The 23,997-nt window shown below is 34.6% G+C and overlaps 1 protein-coding gene across 2 annotated transcripts in view; it reads left to right on the top strand.

Moving 5' to 3' along the window:
* The window catches only part of LOC101888655 (receptor-type tyrosine-protein phosphatase N2), a 206,177-nt gene that overhangs the window by 77,499 nt on the left and 104,681 nt on the right, over positions 1 to 23,997 (top strand). For both annotated transcript variants that reach the window (XM_059121166.1, XM_059121167.1), the window contains one exon: positions 265 to 732. In XM_059121166.1, coding sequence (XP_058977149.1) covers positions 279 to 732 — 454 coding nt within the window. In that variant the 5' untranslated portion in view covers positions 265 to 278. The remainder of the gene's footprint in view (positions 1 to 264; positions 733 to 23,997) is intronic.

The raw sequence follows: 23,997 nt of genomic DNA, 5'->3' as shown, positions 1-23,997 counted from the left end.
TGTAAAGAAAAAAAAAAAAAAAAACGTTGCTTGTTGTCAACTTCCGTTCGAATTTGAATACAAAATAAAAAAAGAAAAGAAAAAAATTGAAACACATCCCTGCGTCATTGGCATTGCGTTGCGGAAATTGAAACGTATTTCCCATTTTCAATACAACTTTAGATTTTAGATTTGTGTGCCATGGCATTTTACATTTTCTTAATTAGTTTCTGTTCCAACGTAGAAAAATAATAATGTTTTCCTTCTCGTTCTTTCCCTTTCCAGGTGGGCCAATTATCATGGCTAGCAATGCGCTATTGCGATTACGATCACAACAACAACAACTGGTATCATCAAAATCCGGACATGGCAGTAATGAATCGTCGACCAGCCACAAAGAATTAGATACCCTGAAAACTTTTTCAAAATTCTATCCCTCCAAGAAGCAGCAGCAGCAAAGCATAATCCAACAGCAACAACATCACCACACCATCAAACTGCGACCTCAGCTCGGCAAGGTGGCCAAAAATCATTTGCAAGGCATTTCAAGGCAACATCATCTTCGGCGGCAACCTTTAATTACCCCCACGACGACGACCAAAACAACCACCGCCACCACGTCGCTTAAAATCTGGAAGTGGCGATCTCCGTCACTTCGTTTTGGCGGTCTTGATTCGATAGCGATTTGGTTGCAAGTCTTATTGTTCATTGTTTATGGCCTTAACGATGTGGCTAACGGCGAAGGAAATGTTGGTAAGTTTTATGACAAACAAAACAAATTTGGAAACAATAATATTTTTGGTTAAAAGTTTTGAACGGAATTTGAAGTGGGTTTTTAGAAAATCCAATTGCATGACATAATGAAAAAAGTCAGTTTTTTAGAACCGCACCGAAATGAAAGCATAAAAAATTGGATTTTTTAATTTACAAAGGTTCTGAATATAAGTTACATAAAAATTATAAAAATAAGCAGTTCTGAGAGAGAAGAGATTTTTTTTGGTTGAAAAAATCTGGAGATGATGAAAATTGATTAGATATTAAATAAATGGTTTGGAAACTTATATAAGTATCTATTGTTTATGCAGCTGTGTTTGATTATTCCGGGAAAAAGTCCACCTTCAAACGATAGATTCGTTATAACAGTTTACTTTAGGACTTTCAGATTTCAGAATTCCATCTCGATCCCAACACCCAATGGCACATTTCGTGGCATTTTGTACTTTTCGTACATTCATAGTACGCATTTCCAAAGCCACATCCTACTTTCAACTACATAGACCAACAGTGATATTCATATAAAACTTCAGGATTCCAGCTCTATCCTTTCATCCAATACCAAATTCAGTACCTTTCGTTCAAATATAGTCCGTTTTTCAAAATCTCCATATCTCGATTTCAGATACGAAAAGAGACACCAATATAAAATTTGAAGATTCCAGCTATATTTCTGCGACCAATACCACATTTTTTACTATTTAGTACTTTTCATATAAATGGAGGACGAATTTCCAAACCACCTCCATACCTAAATTCCGGATACCAAGAGAGACCTCCAAAAACAATGTTGAGGATCCACGCTCTCTTTCTCCACCCAATACCAAATTATGGAGCTTTTCGTACAATTATGGTACCGATCACCTACCGATCAAGAGGTACCTCAATTTAAATTTCAAAATTCCATCCCTATTCCTCCATCCAATACCAAATTTGGTACCATTTAATACTTTCCGAGCGATCATAGTACTCGTTCCCAAAACCATCTCCATATTTCAAATCCATACACCAATAGTGAACTCGATACTATATTTCAGAATTCCATCTCTATCCCAACACCCAATGACACATTTGGGTGCATTTTGCACTTTTCGTACGTTCATAGTACGTATTTCCAAAACCACACCCTTCTCTCAACTACAGACACCAACAGTGACATTCATATCAAATTTCAGGATTACAGTTCTATTCCTTCATCCAATAAAAGATTAGGAACTAATTAGTACTTTCCGTACAAATTAGGAAACCACCGCCATATCTCAAATACATATACTATCAATAACTTAAATATCAAATTTTGGGATCCCAGCTCCATTCCTTCTCCCAATATCAAATTTAGTACCATTTGGTACTTTTCGTAAAAATATATGACGCATTTCCAAATCCACCTCCAAACCTCACCACCTTACAGATACCATTAGTAACCATTATATCAAATTTCGTGACTCCAGCTCTATTTCTTCACTCCACAAAAAGTACTTTTCCAAAAGCACCTCCAAATCTCATTTCCAGTTACCAACAGAGACTTCAATATAAAAAACTTTAGGATTCCGTCACCAAATATCCAATTTAGTAATTTTCGTACAATTATAGTACACATCTCCAAAACCAACTCCATATCTTAACCACAGATAACAACGGAGACCCGGATATCACATTTCGGGATTCCAGCTGTGAAGGGATACAGCTAATACCAAATTTAGTACCATTTCGTACTCTTCGTACAATTATAGTACACATTTCCAAAACCAAATCCATACCTTAACCACAGATACCAACAGTGACTTTAATATCAACTTTGAGAATTTCTGGCTTATCCCTTCACCCAATACTTTTCCAAAACCACCTCCAAATCTCAATTCCACATACCAACAGAGACTTCAATATAAAAGTTGAGGATTCCGTCACCAAATACCCAATTTAGTACTTTTCGCACGATTATAGTACACATCTCCAAAACCAACTCCATATCTTAACCACAGATAAAAACAGAGACCCGGATATCACATTTCGGGATTCCAGCTGCATCCCTTCACCTAATACCAAATTTAAAACTATTTAGTACTTTTCGTACAAATATGGGACACATTTCCAAACCAGAGCCAAATGTAGAACACAGATACTTTTAATAATCTAAGTATCAAATTTCGGGATCTCAGCTCTATTCCTTCACCAAATACCAAATTTGGTGCTATTTAGTACTCTTCGTACCATTATAGTACAAATTTCCAAAAGCACATCCAAATCTCAATTTTACATGGCAACAATAATAACAAATTTTGGGATTCCAGCCCTATTCCTTCACCCAATTTAAAATTTAATACTATTTAGTACTTTTCGTACAAATATGGGACGCATTTTCACCTCAATATCAAATTTGAGGATTCCAGCTCTATTCCTTCCCCAAATATTAAATTTAGTACTACTTAGTACTTTTCGTACAAATATAGGACGCATTTCCAAACCATCGCCAAATCTCAAACACTGATATCATCAGTAATCTAAATATAAAATTTCGGAATCTTAGCTGTATTCCTTCATCAAATACCAAATTTTGTGCTATTTAGTACTCTTCGTACCATTATAGTACAAATTTCCAAAAGCACATCCAAATCTCAATTTCACATGGTAACAATAATAACAAATTTCGGGGTTCTAGACCTATAACTTCACCCAATTTAAAATTTGGCACTATTTAGTACTTTTCGTACAAATGTAGGATATATTTTCAAACCACCGCCAAACCTCAATCACAGACACAAACAGAGACCTCAATATCAAATTTGAAGATTTCAACTCTATTCCTTCCCCAAATACTAAATTTAGTACTACTTAGTACTTTTCGTACTACTATAGGACGCATTTCCAAACCACTGTCATGCCTTCACCCAATATTGAATTTAGAACTTTTCGAACAAATATATGACACATTTCCAAACCAAAGCCTAATCTCAAACACACACACACACATCATCATCAGTAATCTAAATATTAAATTTCAGAATTTTATCTCTATCCCTTCACCCAATACTAAACATAGTACCATTCAGTAATTTTCGTACAATTTTGGTACACATTTCCAAAACGACTTTTATATGTCCAGGCTACACACCCAAATACCAAATTTTGACTGCAAACACTATCACCTCAACCAATACCAAATTGTACCAAACTTAGTACTACTTAGTACTTTTCGTGCACTTGTAGCACATATTTTTAAAACCACCTGTATCACAAACCTACCACCAAAAGGGACTCAAAGAATTCAAAATTGCAGCTTCATTCGTTCACCCTAAACATTCTAAAAATTTGGTACCATTTAGTACAGTTTGCACACTAAGCACACATTTCCAATACCACCTTCATATATCAGACTTACTTTCCAACCTTGATTCTCCAAACCTTGATCTTCAAAATGCCAAGCTCTTTTCATTCATATAATACAAAAAGGTACCATTTTATAAGTTTAATATTATTTTAGAACTTTTCGTAATCTTAAGTTCGAATTCCCAAAAACCATTTGGTACATCTATCCAGCACTCTATCAGTGACTCCCATCCTAAATTTCACAATTCTAGATCGTTCCATTTGTCCAACACAAAATATTCAATTTTTAGAACTTTTCGTACCCTTTTAGTACGAATTTCAAATACCTTGCCTGCGCAACAAAACTGGTCCTCGAGCAAAATTTTAAGATTCTGGCTTCAGCCGTTGCGTCTGGGCATTGATTCTCAGGCAGTCAGTTAATTGACTACTCTTATATATAGATGTCACTTTTAATCCTGTCTTTTAGATGTTATTTATTTTAATGAGGTTTCAGTGCATCTCACCTGCCACTTATCAATTAATTTTGAAATATGGGCTTTAATTTTAGTTAGCTCAGCCTTTTAAAGAAGTACATTAACATTGAAGAATCTAAGTGGGTATTTGATATATATTTTTTTAACAAATTTAAAAAGAATTATACAAATAATAAATACCATCATGTACTCAGTTTTTCTGGGAAAAATTAAATTAGCATTGAAAAGTTTTATTGAAAAAAAAAAAAAAAAAAAAAAAAACAAAACAATAACCTACATGGCGAAGGTCTTAAATCCGCACACAAACACACCGATTTTCTTTGGCATTGACTTTGCCTGCCGTTGTTTATATCGATGACGACGATGATGATGTTGCTGCTGCTAAAGTTTTTAGTGGGTCAGTAGCCGGGGGGCATGCGGAGTGGAGAGAAAGAAGCACGTCCATGGTCATACTGTGTGAAATACTTAAAAAAGATTAAAATTTTGCAAATCAATTTTAATAAACTAATTGCAATGGCATTCATATGGAAGTTTTTATTTATTTTCTCTGTCCTCCAAAAGAGATGGAAGAAAGGAATGCAAATGCAGGCAGGCAGGGAGAAAATTGCAAAACAATTGAATCAGAGGCAAAAATAAACTTATCGAATTTTAAAAAGCAAACACAAATCTAAACTATTTCTTTTAAGAATTCGAGAAATTTGCTGAAATCTTTGCTAATTGAATTGACCACAAATTTCAATTGCAAAACTTTTCATTTGTCAAACCGCAAATAATGTTATGTGAGGAGGAATTTCCTGAAAATAGATGGGAAGGTAAAAATAATAAGTGTTGACAATTCGTCTGCATAAAATTCATTTCAAACGATTTTCAGTGGCATGCCAGGGTCCGACAAGATTATTTCTATTTCTATTGTAGTAAAATGTAGACATCTTTAAGGCTGACAATTTTTCAATGTTGAACAATATTATTCCTTATATACCCTAAGAATTTTTGGTATGGAAATGATTTCAGCGAAACATTTTTCATAGGAAAATATCAACTTCAGATCGCTCTTAAGTATATTCTATCAAAACATGAGTGTGTGTTTTGGCGTCTAATGGTTATTTCAGTTACTGTAAAATATACATGTCTGCAGATTTTTTCCTAATAAATGAGCCATAATGGACTATTCTTATAGCCTCCATCATACATATTATGGAGAGTATATTAAGTTCGTCATTCCGTTTGTAACTCATCGAAATAATAATTTTAGACCCAACAAAGTATATATATTCTTGATCAGAGTAAAATTCTAAAACGATTTAGACCTGCCAGTCCGTCCGTCTGTTGTAGTCACGCTACAGCCAAAACGATTAAAAATAGGAAGCTACAATTTTGCACAGATCTGTCTTTTGTCTGCAGGCAGGTCAAGTTCGGAGATGGGCTATATCGGTCCACGATATCGTATAGCCCCCATATATCGGTACCCCCCGACATTCGGTATTTTTATGATTTTAGCCACATTTTCAATGGAATTATATGAAATTCCACACAAGGAGTTCCTCGTGAGTACTTTATCCCCTGAAGGAGAATTGTTTATGTAGGTCCACGATATCGGATAGCTCACATATAACGGTACCCCCGATATTTGATATTCTGATGATTTAAGACCCATTTTTCAATGAAATTCTCTGAAATTCTGCACAAGGATTTTTTTGTTAGTGCTTTACAGCCTGAAGGAGATTTATATATAGGTGAACGATATCGGATAGACCACATATTCGGCAATTTTATGATTTTAGTTACATTTTTCAATGGAATTGCCTAAAATTCTACACAAGGAGACCTTTGTGAGTACTTCTCTCCCTGAAATAGAATTGTCTATATGGGTCCACAATGTTGCATATCCCCTAATAACGGTAACCCCCGATATTCGGTATTTTGATGATTTTAGCCACATTTTTCAATGGAATTGTCTGAAATGCTACACAAGAAGTTCTTTGTGCGTACTTTACCCCCTGAAATAGAATTCAATATCTTATATCCCCCATACATCGGCATGTTCCGATATTAGGAATTTTTAAGATTTCAACAGAATTTTTAATGGATTTATTTATTTATTTTTTTTTTTTTTTGAAATTTCCTAATTCGTTCCAAATGGTGGATGGTATTCAAAGTTCGGTTCGGCCCAACTTACTGCTTTTTACTTGTTTTTAAATTGAGAACTCTGATCTCCAGTAATTTATTCTACACATTACATTGAACCTCACCATTTTGTTGACTCGATGGAGAGTCGATATAGAACTAATCTTTAAATAATGAGTTAATTTTAAAATAATCCTCGTGTTTTTATCTACAATATTGCCGCAGACACTATGTGCAGAATATCAAGGGATTCCAAGAAATCTTAATCCGAAAATTTCAAAAATGTAGGAGAGGACAGAAATTGTCCCAGCTATTTAGGAAAGTTTACATCGCCTATATATGTATATTCTAAATTGCATCTCTACTTCCATAATCTACTGATTTTTTTCGTAATTATTTTTTTATATTTTTAAATCGCAATAACGGTCTTAGACCCTAGATCTCTTTGGACCAAATTCATTTCCGAACATTTGGAGTCGATCTAGCGATGTCCATCCATCCGTCTGTCTGGCTGGTGCGCACGATAACTCTCGAAGAGAGTATCCAATTTGGTCATCGTAATATTCTTAATTTCAAACTTAGATCGAGTTCGCAGATGGGCAATATCGGTCACCTCTTTCTGGTACCTCCCCACAAAAGGTCAAAAATTTTCAAAAAATATTTTACTGAACAGAAGGAGAAAGTGGCCGAAATATGGCTCATGAGCTGAACATATCGCAATATTCCATCTTGCAAATATTGAAAAATGAGCTCGGGGTAAAGCCATTGAAATTCCAAAAAGTGCAAGAACAGAAAGAAGATAGACTCAAAAGAGCTAAAGAGTTGCTTCGTTTGGCCGAAATTGATGACCGGCCGAATTTGGTTATCTCCGATGAGAAAACATTGGTTGTCCAGCAGTTTGTAAACAATCAAAATAGTCGTGTTTACTTGCCAAAGAGATCAGCTGAAAATGTGCACCTTCGGTTGGCCACCAGAACTCAAGCGCCAGCCTTGGTGATGGTATGGGCCGCCATAACAGCCGGTTGTCGCTCTCCCCACGTATTAATCGATTGTGGCATCGGAATAAATGCCGAAAATTACCACGAAAATATTCTATTAAAGCTTTGGGCACTCGCAAACATTTTGGTCGCAGACCTTGGACATTCCAACAGGACTCAGCACCATTGCACTCAGCACGCGCCACTTAAGAATGGTTACAAAATGAGGTTCATCGTTTGATTTCCAGCGCACAATGGCCACCAAAATCTCCGGATACCAATCCGTTGGACTATTGTGTCTGGAGTATTTTGGGAAGAAAGGTTGGCACTAAAAAATACCAAAGTTTCGCCGGGAATAGGCCAAATTTCCGCAGAGCAACATTCGGGCAGCGTGGGACGGTTTCATTGGTCGTTTGAAGGCCATAATTCGTGCCAAAAGTGACCAATTCGAAGAAATCTACACTTAAACTAAAATTTGATGCTAAGTCCGACATTTTTTACTTTTCAATAAAATTTAAAAAAAGTGAAAAATTATGGCGTTTGACTTTGTTGCAGTTTTTTTATCTCACCCTGTAAAGAGAAGGCACGTCGCAATATTTATATTATATTTATTTAAGTCCGATACAAAATGGGCAATTTTTGGTGCAGTCTTTCGGACCCTACTCCATAGAGGGTCAACATTTTGAATAATCATAACACAAGTCAAAATATATTTAAATAATCGAACATGGGCTGAGGATATACATCCGTCGGCGAAACCGAATGATACATTTTAACTGGGTTGTTATTTTGGGACGAGTAGTCTCCGAAAACTCTACAAATCCTACTTGAACACTATTAAAGAATAATTGATATAATTGAGAATTGAAAACTAGTCCCCCAAAACTCAATTACATTTTCAATAGAAAAATAGAAAGGATTATAAATTTTAAATGCAATTAAATTAATTTAAATTGATTTACTCATATTCGATGAGTTCTTAGAATAACAAAAATTGGGGTTGGAGAAAATAATATTTGCCTTGTTGTACGACCTTCATACCATATTAAAGACTGGCGTAGCGTAACTAATTAAACGGGGAATTTTTGAATATTCGAAATGGTGGGTTTAAAATTTTCCACCTTAAAAAATAATCCGATCTACTTTCTTCAGGTGAAAATTATTGCCTTTTTTATTAGTGCATAAAATAGCCAAATAAAAATAAGAAATCAAATTACGCCCTTGATATCCATTCAAAATATTGATTTAAATACCACAAAAACAACAACAAGAACAATTTGTAAATATTTTCTTAATATTTAATATAGTGAATAAATATTTTTTCTATATTATTGCAAATGCAAACATACTCAGTTTGAATATAAATATAATACATATTTATAAGATTCCTACACATGTGTGTACATACCTCTATTTATACATACGTATTTACCTATAGACAATTGCAAAAATATTTAAACAGAAATTTTTAATTAAATTGTACATAACGAAAAATGTGAATAAACCGAAAATTGCAGGTTCCACTGTTATCTTCTATGCAGATTTTCAACTATGGAATGTTTACTGTAAATAAAATTACCCACAATTGAGCAGCACTTATTATGACTTCCGAAGAGTACCGCATCCATCAGCACTTCTCCCAACTGACCTAACACATCCACCTTCCTACGCTGCACCTTCCAATTTAGTCTCAATCAAATTCGAATGAGTTACAAAGTTGTGCATCGAGGCTGTCTAAAATTGCATAATATTGTGTTTACTCAGGTATAAATGCAATTTGATGATGACGATGATGGATAGATGTCAAAAGGATCTACATTGATATACACATGTGTATCTTAGCACACATATGTTTGAGGTGACTCATACAAAAGTGAATGCAGCTTGCATGTGTATATGTGGACTGCCAAAAGATCTTCATATATCAGTATCCTTTGACAAGAACGGGTATCTGACTTTTATAGATAAAATTGCAAAAATGCCATTAATGCTTTAGGGATTGTTGCGACCTCAGGGTGGATAGAAATCACATTTTTGGAAAGGTAAATTAGTTTTATTTAAGTTTTTTGAACACCCAATAGGGTGAGGTTGAAAGGGTAATGTATTATATCCTAGAAAAATATTGTAAAATCTCAATTTAGATCAAAGGTAAACCTTTTCTTTTATTTTTTTTAATAGAAAAATCCCCCTCCTTGACATGGTTAAAACAGTGGATATGTATCCTATGACACATCCTATGTTTTCAAGGATGAACGTCCTCTTTATAGGTGACAAAATGGTAAAGGGTAAAAAGAATTTAACACCAAATTCAACACACATACATACTAGCTGTCATGTTACTGATAAATAATCAATCTCCAGGACTGAGGATGTTTTTCAATAGCAAAAATCAAACTTTATTTGTAAAGGCTTCTGCCCATTGAAAAAAAAAAAAAAAATCAGTAGTACTGTGCAACAAAATTATTTTTTTTTCAATTAAAGGAAAAATACAGCAAATTCTATAAGTAGAACTAAAAATAAAAGGCACGTATATCGGCAGCGAACCGGAGGGGGCAAGATCAACCTTTTGGCATATTTTTGGATTTTTTCGGATTAAGATTCCTTGCAATCCTTGCATTTTAGGCATATATTGGGAGGATTTTTGCTCCTTTTTTAAATAAAGGTTTAAAGCTCCTTCCAAACTCGATGACAGCAAGTCAATATATTCTATAAAAGTACTTGTCATAAAATTCTACTATAGGTTCCGGAAGACATATAGGTCCCCGAAGACATCTAAAAACACATTTTGGGGTTAAAGCCGTATTTCGGAAACGCTTACTCAATATTCTCCTACAAAGCATCACAGGCAATAACGTTACACTGGGCAGTACATAAAAATTGTTTTACGAAAATTGAAGTTGATTATGAAATTGAATATAAAAAGAAGTTTAGTCTTTCGGAGTTATAAAAGTTTACACCTCAAAGTAACCTAAATAGATGAGGAAATTGATCGTCCTTCACATTTTTTGAAATTTTCGTAATTAAATTCCTTGGAATTCTTGCATTATTATTATATTACTGATAACAATACAAGGATAAGTTTGGGAGAAAATTTTAACCTTCAAAAAACTTTTTGGCTCCCCTTTCAAATTATTATCAAAAACTCTTTTAAAATGCATATAAGTTAACGGCTCACCCTAATAAACATCAAACTAAATATGCAAACCAACTAGTAAACATTCCCATCATTATGCTGCGCAAGCAGTCCGACAAATCAACAGGAATATGACACCAGGGCAGTCATCCGCCACAAACACGCGCACTAATACCAGCGCACCGCAAGTGATGACTCAGCGTAATAACGAGCACGACCAGGCTGCAGTATAATATTAGTTTTAAGTTGAAGGAATTCATAATTGTAAATCCAACAAGAGAGGTGCATAGCACCGCAACATAAATGTTAGTAACAAAATAAAGAAACACCATAGCAGTGTGAAATAAACTTTAACTTCTAACATTAACTGGCGCCCAACAACTACAAGGATCAACACATCCTAGAACCCAACAACCACAAGGATTAAAACATCCCAACAGCCGGTACGAGAACCGTTCCTGAGTAGGAGTACGAAAAGGATGTTACGTAAGAACTAGCGGACTACCGGGATATAAGGAAAATGATCAAATTATTATTAGTAAGTTATTATAAATTTAACAAAAGTAAAAAAGAAGAAATGTTAAAATAAAATTAAACAAAATAAGGAATAACACAGAAAGTGAAAGTGTGAAATCTAATTTACAAAAAATCATATTTGTGCTAGAATACGTTTAACAAAAATAACAAAGTAAGAAGAAAGAAATGTTAGAGTAAGGTAAAACAAAAAATGAAGTGTGACATCTAAATTTACAAAAAAATCATATTTGTGCGAAATTAACAAATGTAAGAAATATGAATTGTTAGATTAAGTTAAACAAAAAAATAGAGTGTGGCATCCAAATTTAAAGAGTCATATCCGTGCTGAAATAAGTTTAAAGAAATTTTGATAATAGATTTGTGACGAGAACTAGGATTTGGTGTTTCTTTTTCTCCTTTTTTTCGAGCGGCCAATGCCGGAAGATTTAGACAACTTAATAACAAGGGTCGAAGCTATGAGTGTTTCAGGACAGACATCTTCGCCTTCTGGGGCAGCTCCCGTAAGGTTTAATCCCTTTACGGAAAGTCAGACTAATGAGGTGAAACGAATAATAAGTGAGACGGTGGCAAACCTTCTCAAACAGGGGGAGGATGTTACCGCCACTAAAGATGTCGACATAGAAGGATCTGGGGATATCTCAGAAGGAGAGAGAATACCAGACATAGTGAAGACGTTAAGGGAATTCTCGGGCAAGCCAGGAGAATTTAGTGCGTGGAGGAAAGCTGTTGATAGGATCATGAACATTTATGAGTCACAAAGGGGAACAACCAAATACTTCACAATTCTACACACTGTTAGGCATAAAATTGTTGGTGAGGCCGACACGGCTTTGGAGTCTTATCGGACCCCATTAAATTGGAAAGCGATAAGAAAGTGTTTAGTGCTTCATTTTTCAGATAAGAGAGATATTTCGACCTTAGAGTATCAAATGACCGTCCTATCTCAGGGTGGGCAAACCATAACAGATTTTTACCAGAAGGTTTACCACCATTTGTCTTTGATTCTGGACAAGATTGATTGTCTGGATATAGGGAACGAGGCTTTGGATGTATTGACCCAAACATATAGGGACAAGGCTTTGGACACCTTTATTCGAGGACTTAATGGTAATCTTCCAAGCTTAATGAGTGTTACAAACCCGACAAGTTTGCCTCAGGCTCTAAATGCCTGTTTAAAATTAGGTAATCTAGGTGTGCGTATTCAACACGCTACCGAGAAAGGATCTAGACCAAACAGGATCCCCCAAACTAACCCTCCTAGACATTTTTACCCACAGCTGACGATTGGTGATAGGAATTTTCAAGGTGACCAAAGGTACAGAGGCCCTACTCAATATCGTTATCGGAATTTCCGAAGTGGAGAACAACAATACGGAGGGCCGGCGAACTTTTCGAATCGACCTCCAGTAGTGAATAATTTTGGACACCCCCAATACGGAGGATACAGACCCCCACTTCCTCCTAAACCTGCTGTACCAATGGACGTGGATCAATCAATACAGACTAGGCAGGTAAACTATCAGAATAGGCCACAGTTGAGTAATGCTTTTAACAATGTTCAGCCTAACTTTAAGAGAAATAATTCAGGAAATATTCATCAGCCGCAAAAGCAGCAGAGAATGTTTAATGTTGAGGCCCAAATACGTGAGGATGCAGAGCCGGATGAAATGAATGGTTCTGATGAACAGGAATATGAGGTTTCCTATGACGAAGCGTACGAGGAGGATCTAGACGATCAGTTGGCAATTGTAGATGACGTTAATTTTTTAGACTAGCTTCAACGTTGCCATACCTCCCTTTCAGAATGAAAAATGGCAACGAACTTAAATTTCTTATAGACACCGGTTCGGACAAAAATTATATTAATGGCAAATTTATTAGAAACCCTCTAAAGAACCAGAAACCTTTTCATGTTAAGTCCGTAGGCGGCATAGTTAGTATAGAGACCCATAGTTTTATTGACATTTTTAATTGCGGGATCGGAAAGTTAGAATTTTACATCCTTCCTGGTCTAGAGACCTTTGATGGGATAATAGGGAATGATACCCTGAAATCTTTGAATGCAGTGATTTACACTTGGAGATCCTATCTCACAATTCTGGATGGAAAGAAATTTCCTTTGAAAGAGCTGCAAATTGATGAGATTAATAACATGAATCTACGTTTAAATCATCTAAATCCCGAAGATGAAAAAGAAGTCAGGAATATTTTGGATGACCATCCAAACCTTTTTGCAGATCCCAATAAAAAACTCACTTATTCAACAATCGTACAAGCTGAAATTAATACGAGTAGTGATAGTCCAGTTTATTCAAAATCCTATCCGTATCCAATGGCACTGAAATCCGAAATTGACAAACAGATAGAAGAACTATTAAGGGACGGGATAATTCGCCCTTCCAGGTCCGCATATAATGCTCCAGTTTGGATAGTACCAAAAAAACCAGATGCTTCAGGTGTGAAAAAATACCGCATGGTTATTGACTATAGGAAACTTAATGAGATAACTAGACCTGACAGATACCCCATACCTGAAATTACAGAAATCTTGGCTAACTTAGGCGAACAGAAATACTTTTCCACCATAGATTTAAAGAGCGGATTCCATCAGATTCCACTTAGGGAATCCGATATTGAGAAAACAGCTTTTTCCGTCAAGAATGGAAAGTTCGAGTTCACAAGACTACCATTTGGACTACGTAACGCGTCTGCAATATTCCAAAGAGCTCTAGATGATATTCTTAGAGAGCATATAGGGAAACGGTGCTACGTCTACATTGATGACATCTTGATATTTGGTAGGACTAAAAAGGAACACATTGAAAATTTGAGGATAATATTCCGCACTTTGGAAGACTCTAATCTGAAAGTTCATTTGGACAAGAGTGAATTCTTAAAGGAAGAAATTGACTTCTTAGGGTTCAATGTAAAGGAAGGAGGTTTTTCTGCAAACCCAGACAGACTTAAGGCCATAGTTAATTTCCCTCAACCTAGAACAGTTCATGACTTGCGATCGTTCCTGGGTTTGACCGGACATTATCGGAGATTCATAAGGGGCTATGCTCAAATAGCCAAACCATTAACTTCCATGATGAGAGGCGATATAGGGAAAACCCCGAGAAACCAGTCAAAAAAAATCAGTGTCAATTTGAATTCCGAACAGATTGAAAGTTTCAAACAGCTCAAGAACTGTTTGGTATCGGAGGAAGTCGTTTTGAACTATCCCGACTTTGATAAGCCCTTTGAACTCACTACTGACGCCTCGAAATACGCTTTAGGAGCAGTTTTATCTCAAGGCAATAGACCTATCACATACCTTTCTAGAACTCTCAGTAGGGCAGAAGAGGAATATGCGACAAATGAGAAAGAAATGCTGGCGATAATTTGGGCTTTAAAGGAATTGAATTGTTACTTGTATGGAGCAAGAAGCATAAAGATATTTACCGACCATCAACCTTTGACATTTGCGCTAAGCAACAAGAACACAAATGTGAAGATGAAGAAGTGGAAGGCACAGTTAGAAGAATATAATTACGAGTTAATTTATAAACCAGGTAGCACGAATGTAGTCGCGGACACGCTATCGAGACCACCAGTGACAGATGTTAACTCCCTAACGCCCACGGTTCACAGTGCCGAGGACTCATCGGAAGACCTAATTCCTTCCGCTGAGGTGCCAATAAATACCTTCAAAAATCAGATCATTATTGAGGAATCATCAGCTTCCTCATATGAATTTAACATTGTATTTCCCTCCTACCATAGACATATCATTAAAGAAACCAGTCTAGCGGAATCAGATCTGAAAGTCATATTAAAGAGATACTTAAATCCTACAGTAGTCAACGGCATCAAGACCTCAGAGCCAGTTATGCTTATGATTCAAGCACTGTACCCTCATCACTTCAGAAACATTAAAGTACGATTCGCTCGAACAATGGTTGAAGATGTTACTGATGAGGAGAGACAAAAACAAATCATTATTGAGACTCACAACAGAGCACATAGGAATAATGCCGAGAATAGGAGACAAATTTTAGAGAGCTATTACTTCCCTTCCATGACTAGGAAAATAAAGAATGTGATCAATATCTGTAAAGTATGTAAAGAAAATAAGTATGAGCGACATCCGAACGCTCCCAAACTTAATAAGACACCTATGCCAACTTATCCTGGGCATACAATCCACATAGACATCTTCTCTACAGACAAGTTTCGAGTTTTAACCGCAATAGACAAATTTACAAAATTCGCAGTAACCAGAATGATAAATGGCAAAGGCATTGAAGACATTAGGAAACCATTGAGAGAAATAATTTTCTACTTTGGGGTCCCGAAGTCAATTGTATTTGATAACGAGCGATCTTTCAATTCTCAGACCATTCGGTTTATGTTGGAAGACGAACTTGGCATGGAAATTTTTACGGCACCGCCTTATAAGAGCGAGGTTAATGGGCAAATAGAGAGATTCCATTCGACCTTATCGGAAATTATGCGTTGCAGTAAGTGTGAGCGACCCGATTACTCTTTTGAGGAGCTATTGCAAGATAGCGTTAACAAGTACAATCACGCAATACATTCGTCAATTGGAAAGAAACCCGTAGATCTATTTTTTGGACGACCGACGACCTTTGGACCAGAGGACTACGAAAGGACTCGCCTTAACAACTACGAAAGACTCTTGAGGAAACAGGAAAATGATTTGGCAAATCATAATCGTGTTAGGGAAGAACCAAAAGAATATCAAGAAGGTCAGAAAATATTTGTCAAACAGAACAAGAGATTAGGAACCAAATTATCTAAACGTTTCAAAGAAGAAGTTGTAAAGGAGAATAGGCACTCAACTGTCCTGACTCAATCAGGGAGAATAGTCCATAAGAGTCATATCAGAAACTGACTTACTTATTTACCGGGTTTCCAGTTCTTAATTACAGGTTGCCTAGGGGTCACAGAAATATTGGACTACTCTCAATCAGAAGTGGTTCTTATAGAGAGTGGAATAGGAAAAATACAAACAGGGACATTCAAAATTTTGCATGTTATTAACATCAAGGAATATCATGACACTCTAGAGAGGATCAAGGACGACTTGGCCAAAGGAATTCCAGACAACCACCCACTACTCCCCTTCCTACATAATGACATCACTACCCTATCTCACCTTATAAATCGGCTAATGCCTGAAGAGAGATCTAAAAGATCTCTTGATGAGATTGGAACGGCGTGGAAATGGCTGGCAGGTAGTCCAGACCATGATGACCTTATGCTTTTGAAAAACAAAATCAATGAGTTAACAGACAACAGCAATAACCAGTTAATAATCAACAGAGATCTAATAGAAAGAATGCAGGAGATAACGAATGCGACAAATAGTATTTCAAAAATTTTAAAGACTAGTGAGGACTTCCGTAATACCCTCATATTGCAGGCAAAGTACAAAGTTGAAATTTTAAAGGAGGAAATAACGAATATTAATTCGGCCATTCATTTAACAAAATCCAACATTGTAAACACATTTATTTTATCGGAAATAGAAATTAGGAAAATAGAAGAAATATTTAATCAAGATGAAATCCCGTTTCAAAACATTGAACAAGCTTTAAATTTCGCACGAATAAAAATTGTAAACAATAGTACTAATATAACTTACATTATAAGCATTCCCAAAACTGTAAAAGAAATTTGTAATGTCATAACCATAAGACCTGTAAAAAATCAAAATACTGTTTTAAATGTTGATTATAAGAAAATTGTAAAATGTGAAAGAGCAACATTTGGAATTAAAAGTCCTTGTCAAAAAATAAATGGTATTGAATTATGTCTAGAATCTAATGTAGCCAATATAACAAACAATACATGTATTCCTAAATTAGTAACTAATAGCCCACATAATTGTTCAATAGTAAATGCAGATCACATTAATAATTTAGAGGAAATAGAACCTGGATTAATTTTGATAAATAACATAAAAGAAAATATTGTCATAAATGGAAACGAAAAAAATGTAACAGGAACTTATTTAATAAGATTTAGTAATTCTACAATTAGGATAGGCAACAAAAATTTCACCGTCGAAGAAGCTGCTTACTCCAAACCGTTGCCTGCGCTACTAAAACACTCAGCTAGAAACAACTACACCGAAGAAATACTATCTCTACAACTACTAAAAACGTTGCACGTGAAAAGTAATAAAAGAATCGAGCGTCTAAATACTGAATTCAAGACCAGTTTATGTTTTAACATCAGTCTCATATTAGCATTGGTCATCCTCCTGATGGCAGTAAAAATGAGGCAAAGGCGCAAAACGAGTATGAAAATTATAAAAATGACCCCACATGAAGGAATGTCTAGACCTCAAATAGAAATGACTGTGTCAGAAAGCCAATTGGCAGCCGGCACAACAGAATCTGTTATCAAAACAAAACTACTAGCAAACCACAATATTAACTTGAATCAACGCGGCAGTCTTTATAATCTGCCATATTTCTAAACACATCAATCGAGACGCTTGATAATTCGAGAGGGAGGAGTTAACGGCTCACCCTAATAAACATCAAACTAAATATGCAAACCAACTAGTAAACATTCCCATCATTATGCTGCGCAAGCAGTCCGACAAATCAACAGGAATATGACACCAGGGCAGTCATCCGCCACAAACACGCGCACTAATACCAGCGCACCGCAAGTGATGACTCAGCGTAATAACGAGCACGACCAGGCTGCAGTATAATATTAGTTTTAAGTTGAAGGAATTCATAATTGTAAATCCAACAAGAGAGGTGCATAGCACCGCAACATAAATGTTAGTAACAAAATAAAGAAACACCATAGCAGTGTGAAATAAACTTTAACTTCTAACATTAACTTATATATTGAAAACGCATTTTAGGGTTAAATCCGTACTTTTTTGAGTTTATGCAAAAATCTCCGACAAAGCATAATTTTACAAAGATAACATTAGGGACAAAAATATTCTTCATAAAATTTCACTATTAGTCACCGAGGAAAAGGAATTTATATTTCCATTATATATCCGAAAAAGTGCCTCAATATTGGTAAAAAAATTGGAAAATGTTCCCTAATTTTTTGATCAATTTTTCCTCGGACTTTTTTCGATTTGACGCCTAAAAGTAACAAAAATAGAAGAAGAAATATTCTATAGAAAATGTTACTATCAATCTCTGAATAAATCATATATGTAGATTTAATTGTTTAGGTTTAATTTACTATCGAATTTTTTACGGCTAATTGAACACGATTCCATTCTAAGTCAATATTTCCAATAATACTTGAATTTTTGGGATAAGTATCAAGGGAAGAAGTATTCTAAATCAAATTTCAATTTTCTTATAACTTCACTGTCCAGTAGCCACTTTGGTCTGTGGAAAGTTCCAAATGGATGTGATAATACTCGGTTTGAATATCAAAACCCCGAAAGAGTTTTTAAATTGTATATTTAAATTTAATTTTTTAAGGCTTTTATGTAGGCTTGGCCATACCGGTACGATTCACTTCTTGGTATAGTATTCTTTTCTATAGAAAGAAACCCGGCCTCAGTTAATAAGCTATTTTTTCGATAGAAAAGAAATCGGACACCGGTTTCTGAAAATTGACCTCAGTCCGTAAGGTATTTCTTCGATAGATAAGAAATTGGACCCCGGTTTCTGAGGTTAATATTATTCTCTGGAAAAGAATTCCGGTCCCAGTCAATGAGTTTTTTTCTTTTTTTATATAGAAAAAATTGGGACCTCAGGTACTGAAATATTTTTTCTATAGAAAATAAACCGCATTTTTCTCTATAGAAAAAAATCCGGAAAATTCGGACCTCTATTACTGAGGTATTTTTTTTTTCTATATAAAAAATTCGCACCTCAGTGGCTGAGTTTTTTTTCTATAGAAAAAAAATCGGACCTCAGTTACTGAGGTATAGTTTTTTTCTATAGAAAAAATTTCGGACCTCAGTTACTGAGGTATAGTTTTTTTCTATAGAAAAAATTTCGGACCTCAGTTACTGAGGTATAGTTTTTTTCTATAGAAAAAATTTCGGACCACAGTTGCTGAGGTATTTTTCTATAGAAAACAAATTCGCACCGCAGTTGCTGAGGTATTTTTTTCTATAGAAAAAATTACGGACCTCAGTTACTGCGGTATTTTTTTCTGTAGAAAAAAATTCGGACCTCTGATACTGATGCATTTTTCTATAGAAAAAATTCGAACCTCAGTTGCTGAGGTATTCTTTCTTTTACTCAAATGTATATTATGTCAGCAGGACTTTTGGTATTGAAAATGGGTCATGTTGGTCCACGTCTTCGTATAGCCCCCATATAACGATACCTCCCCATATTCGGTATTTTGATGATTTTAGCGACATTATTCACCGGAATTGTTTCAAATTTGGTGTTTGAAGTTCGTAATGTATACTACAGCCTAAGTCAGAAAATGTCTGTGCAGGTCCACATTTTCGTATAGCCCCATATAACGGTACCTCCCTATATTCGGTATTTTCATGATTTTAGCTACAGTATTCCCCGATTTTTTTTTCAAGTAAATATTGTAATGCCTTATGACAAAAGTTGCCTATGCAGGTCCGCTTTGTCGTATAGACCCTAATATATCGGCTAAACTCGGTATTTTTAGGATTTTGACTACATTTTTAACGGATTTTTTGTTTTTTGAAAAATGTTCATTTCGTTGAAAATGGTGGAGGGCATTAAAAGTTCGGCCCGGCCAAACTTACTGATTTTTTTACTTATTTTTTCTATAGAAAAAAATTCGGACCCCGGTAATTGATGTATTTTTTTTCTATGCAAAAAAAAAAAATCGGTCCATGGTATCTGAGGCTTTTTTTTTCCAAAAGAAAAAAAATCCAGTTACTTAGTAACTGAGGGGTTTAAAACAAATCTTAACTTAATAATAACATATCCTTAATTTTTCCACAACGTAGTTGAATTTTGCTGTGCAATAATTGCTGTAAGTCTTAATACTGAATTATTGATTCGAAAAATATTGTTCCCAAAATTATTGGGATCTCTGTAGTGTATTTTGGGCAATCTTCTCTTGAGAGTTGCCCAAGTTGCCCACTTGAGCCCCGAAACGTTTCATCGTCATCAATGTTATCATTGACATCCACAAGATGATGCTACACATACACATACATGGAAGGATAACCATATGGATGTGAATCCTTCTCCATCTACATAGTGACATGACAGTTATATGAGCAGCAGAAAAGGTAAAAGAGCCAAGTGAGTGGTAACCAACCCGAAACCTATGCTCGACATTACTGGGAGAAACTTTTTTTGAGATGCCAAAAACTGTTGCTATGAAACCAAAATATTTCAATAATAGCAAATATTGATTCTCGGAAGCAGGTATCTGGTAAAACTTTGAGATGCTTGGATTGTTGATTGTTTTGTTGAGAGATTTCCCACGAACAGGTGTATATGTATATGCATATGTGTGTTTGAACGTTTCTCGACAATATAAATGTAAAACTTCCAAGTAAACCATTTGTAAATGCTTGCACAACAAATGTATTGTTCGTATGCGAATGGTTTTTTTTCGTACATCCAGAACATTTTTTCTATGCAGAGGTACATGTGTACGATGGTATAACACGCAGACACGCATCCCCCCAGGGGATCTAGATATCTGGCAGGAGATTGTGAAAGACAAATACCTGGTATTTATTGATTTGCCACACATATCGAAAAGTAAATGTATCTCCGCTTGTATTTACTTTTTTCTTGAAATCAAACACATTCGCTTCCTTCGAGATTATTGCAGAAAATACGTCAAGTGCATATCGTAACATTCATTTCCAGAAAATTTATTGATCTCCACCATCACAGGTGGAGAAAAAATACTTAAATAAAAATTTTTGGAATTATTGAATGAATTTCTAATTGAATTTTGAAATCAAATATTTTGGATTTTTTAAATATCTCTAATTGTTCGATATATTTGTATAAATTGGTCCCTAAGATTGCCACTTAACTGAAAAATCGATGGAAATATTTAAAATTCCAAAAAAATAAGTAACATTCTTCGATTAAGCCACACCCTAAAATCATGCCGCCTTGAAAACTTAAAATATCAAAATTCAAAGTTCAGAAGCATTATTCCCTTTTGACGACAAATGTGTACCCTCAGACAATGTTTTTTTAATATTTCGACTTGCGTTGTAGTTACTCCAACTGTTAACCCATTATGGGAGGGGTTCCGAAGAAGTGAAAAAAATCCACGTTTCTGGATTTGATATTCCTTGAAAAAATATTTTTAAAAAATCCACGTTTCTGGATTTGATATTCCTTGAAAAAATATTTTTAAAAAATCCACGTTTGATGCTTAGATAGGTCTTGAAAAAATATTTTTAAAAAATCCAAGTTTGATGCTTAGATAGGTCTTGAAAAAATATTTTTAAAAAATCCACGTTTGATGCTTAGATAGGTCTTGAAAAAATATTTTTAAAAAATCCGCGTTTGATGCTTAGATAGGTCTTGAAAAAATATTTTCAAAAAATCCACGTTTTATGCTTAGATAGGTCTTGAAAAAATATATTTAAAAAATCCACGTTTCTGGAAATGATATTCCTTGAAAAAATATATTTAAAAAATCCACGTTTCTGGAAATGATATTCCTTGAAAAAATATATTTAAAAAATCCACGTTTCTGGAAATGATATTCCTTGAAAAAATATTTTCAAAAAATCCACGTTTGATGCTTAGATAGGTCTTGAAAAAATATATTTAAAAAATCCACGTTTCTGGAATTGATATTCCTTGAAAAAATATTTTCAAAAAATCCACGTTTGATGCTTAGATAGGTCTTGAAAAAATATATTTAAAAAATCCACGTTTCTGGAATTGATATTCCTTGAAAAAATATTTTCAAAAAATCCACGTTTGATGCTTAGATAGGTCTTGAAAAAATATATTTAAAAAATCCACGTTTCTGGAATTGATATTCCTTGAAAAAATATTTTCAAAAAATCCACGTTTGATGCTTAGATAGGTCTTGAAAAAATATATTTAAAAAATCCACGTTTCTGGAAATGATATTCCTTGAAAAAATATTTTCAAAAAATCCACGTTTGATGCTTAGATAGGTCTTGAAAAAATATTTTTAAAAAATCCACGTTTGATGCTTAGATAGGTCTTGAAAAAATATTTTTAAAAAATCCACGTTTGATGCTTAGATAGGTCTTGAAAAAATATTTTTAAAAAATCCGCGTTTGATGCTTAGATAGGTCTTGAAAAAATATTTTCAAAAAATCCACGTTTTATGCTTAGATAGGTCTTGAAAAAATATATTTAAAAAATCCACGTTTCTGGAAATGATATTCCTTGAAAAAATATATTTAAAAAATCCACGTTTCTGGAAATGATATTCCTTGAAAAAATATTTTCAAAAAATCCACGTTTGATGCTTAGATAGGTCTTGAAAAAATATATTTAAAAAATCCACGTTTCTGGAATTGATATTCCTTGAAAAAATATTTTCAAAAAATCCACGTTTGATGCTTAGATAGGTCTTGAAAAAATATATTTAAAAAATCCACGTTTCTGGAATTGATATTCCTTGAAAAAATATTTTCAAAAAATCCACGTTTGATGCTTAGATAGGTCTTGAAAAAATATATTTAAAAAATCCACGTTTCTGGAATTGATATTCCTTGAAAAAATATTTTCAAAAAATCCACGTTTGATGCTTAGATAGGTCTTGAAAAAATATATTTAAAAAATCCACGTTTCTGGAAATGATATTCCTTGAAAAAATATTTTCAAAAAATCCACGTTTGATGCTTAGATAGGTCTTGAAAAAATATATTTAAAAAATCCACGTTTCTGGAATTGATATTCCTTGAAAAAATATTTTCAAAAATCCACGTTTGATGCTTAGATAGGTCTTGAAAAAATATTTTTAAAAATCCACGTTTGATGCTTAGATAGGTCTTGAAAAAATATATTTAAAAAATCCACGTTTCTGGCTTTGATAATCCTGAAAAAATGTTTTAAAAAATCCACGTTTCTGGCTTTGATAGTCCTAGGAAAAATATTTTTAAATGTCCACGTTCTAGATTTGTTAATTTCGTATCTGACCTAAGTCTGATATAAATATTACAACGTTCCAGATTGGGAGTATATCGACCACTTCCCACACTTTATTTGAGATATGCGATAATTTTTGGAAAATGTTGAAATATGCGTGACGTACCAGATACAGTGAATCGAAGGGCTCCACTTCATCTACAACTGATAAAAACCGAACATACGTTCGGTTCGCATGCATCCATGTCTAACTTCATTGTCTTTTTTTCGGAAATGTTACAAATCATTTTGAAATAAAAGTTTCTACCACCTGAAATGTGTCTTTGAATATACTTCCCTTTGGTGATTGGTGATGCTGCTCTCCGGCTTCTTTGTAAATTCTGTCAAAAAAGGAAATTGCCAAAGTACTGGCATCTTTGAAAATGGAAATGCCTTGCTATTTCCCTCCCAAAAAAAAAAAGAAGAAACAGAACGGAAACATGCCAGTCATTAAATGAAATTCAAACAATTGAAACTTAATTAAAGTTTTCAGTCCAGCTGCCAAATGTGTCCATTGACAGTGTGCAAGTAAGTGTGTTCAAACGTGCGTGTGAATTGGAAAAGGTGTGTGTGTGTGTGAA

This window comes from Musca domestica, unplaced genomic scaffold (genome assembly GCF_030504385.1).
Source record: "Musca domestica strain aabys unplaced genomic scaffold, Musca_domestica.polishedcontigs.V.1.1 19, whole genome shotgun sequence".
Classification (NCBI taxonomy): Eukaryota; Metazoa; Arthropoda; class Insecta; order Diptera; family Muscidae; genus Musca; species Musca domestica.
The sequence above is the reverse complement of the archived record's forward strand: the minus strand, read 5'-3'. Positions and strand labels throughout refer to the sequence as shown.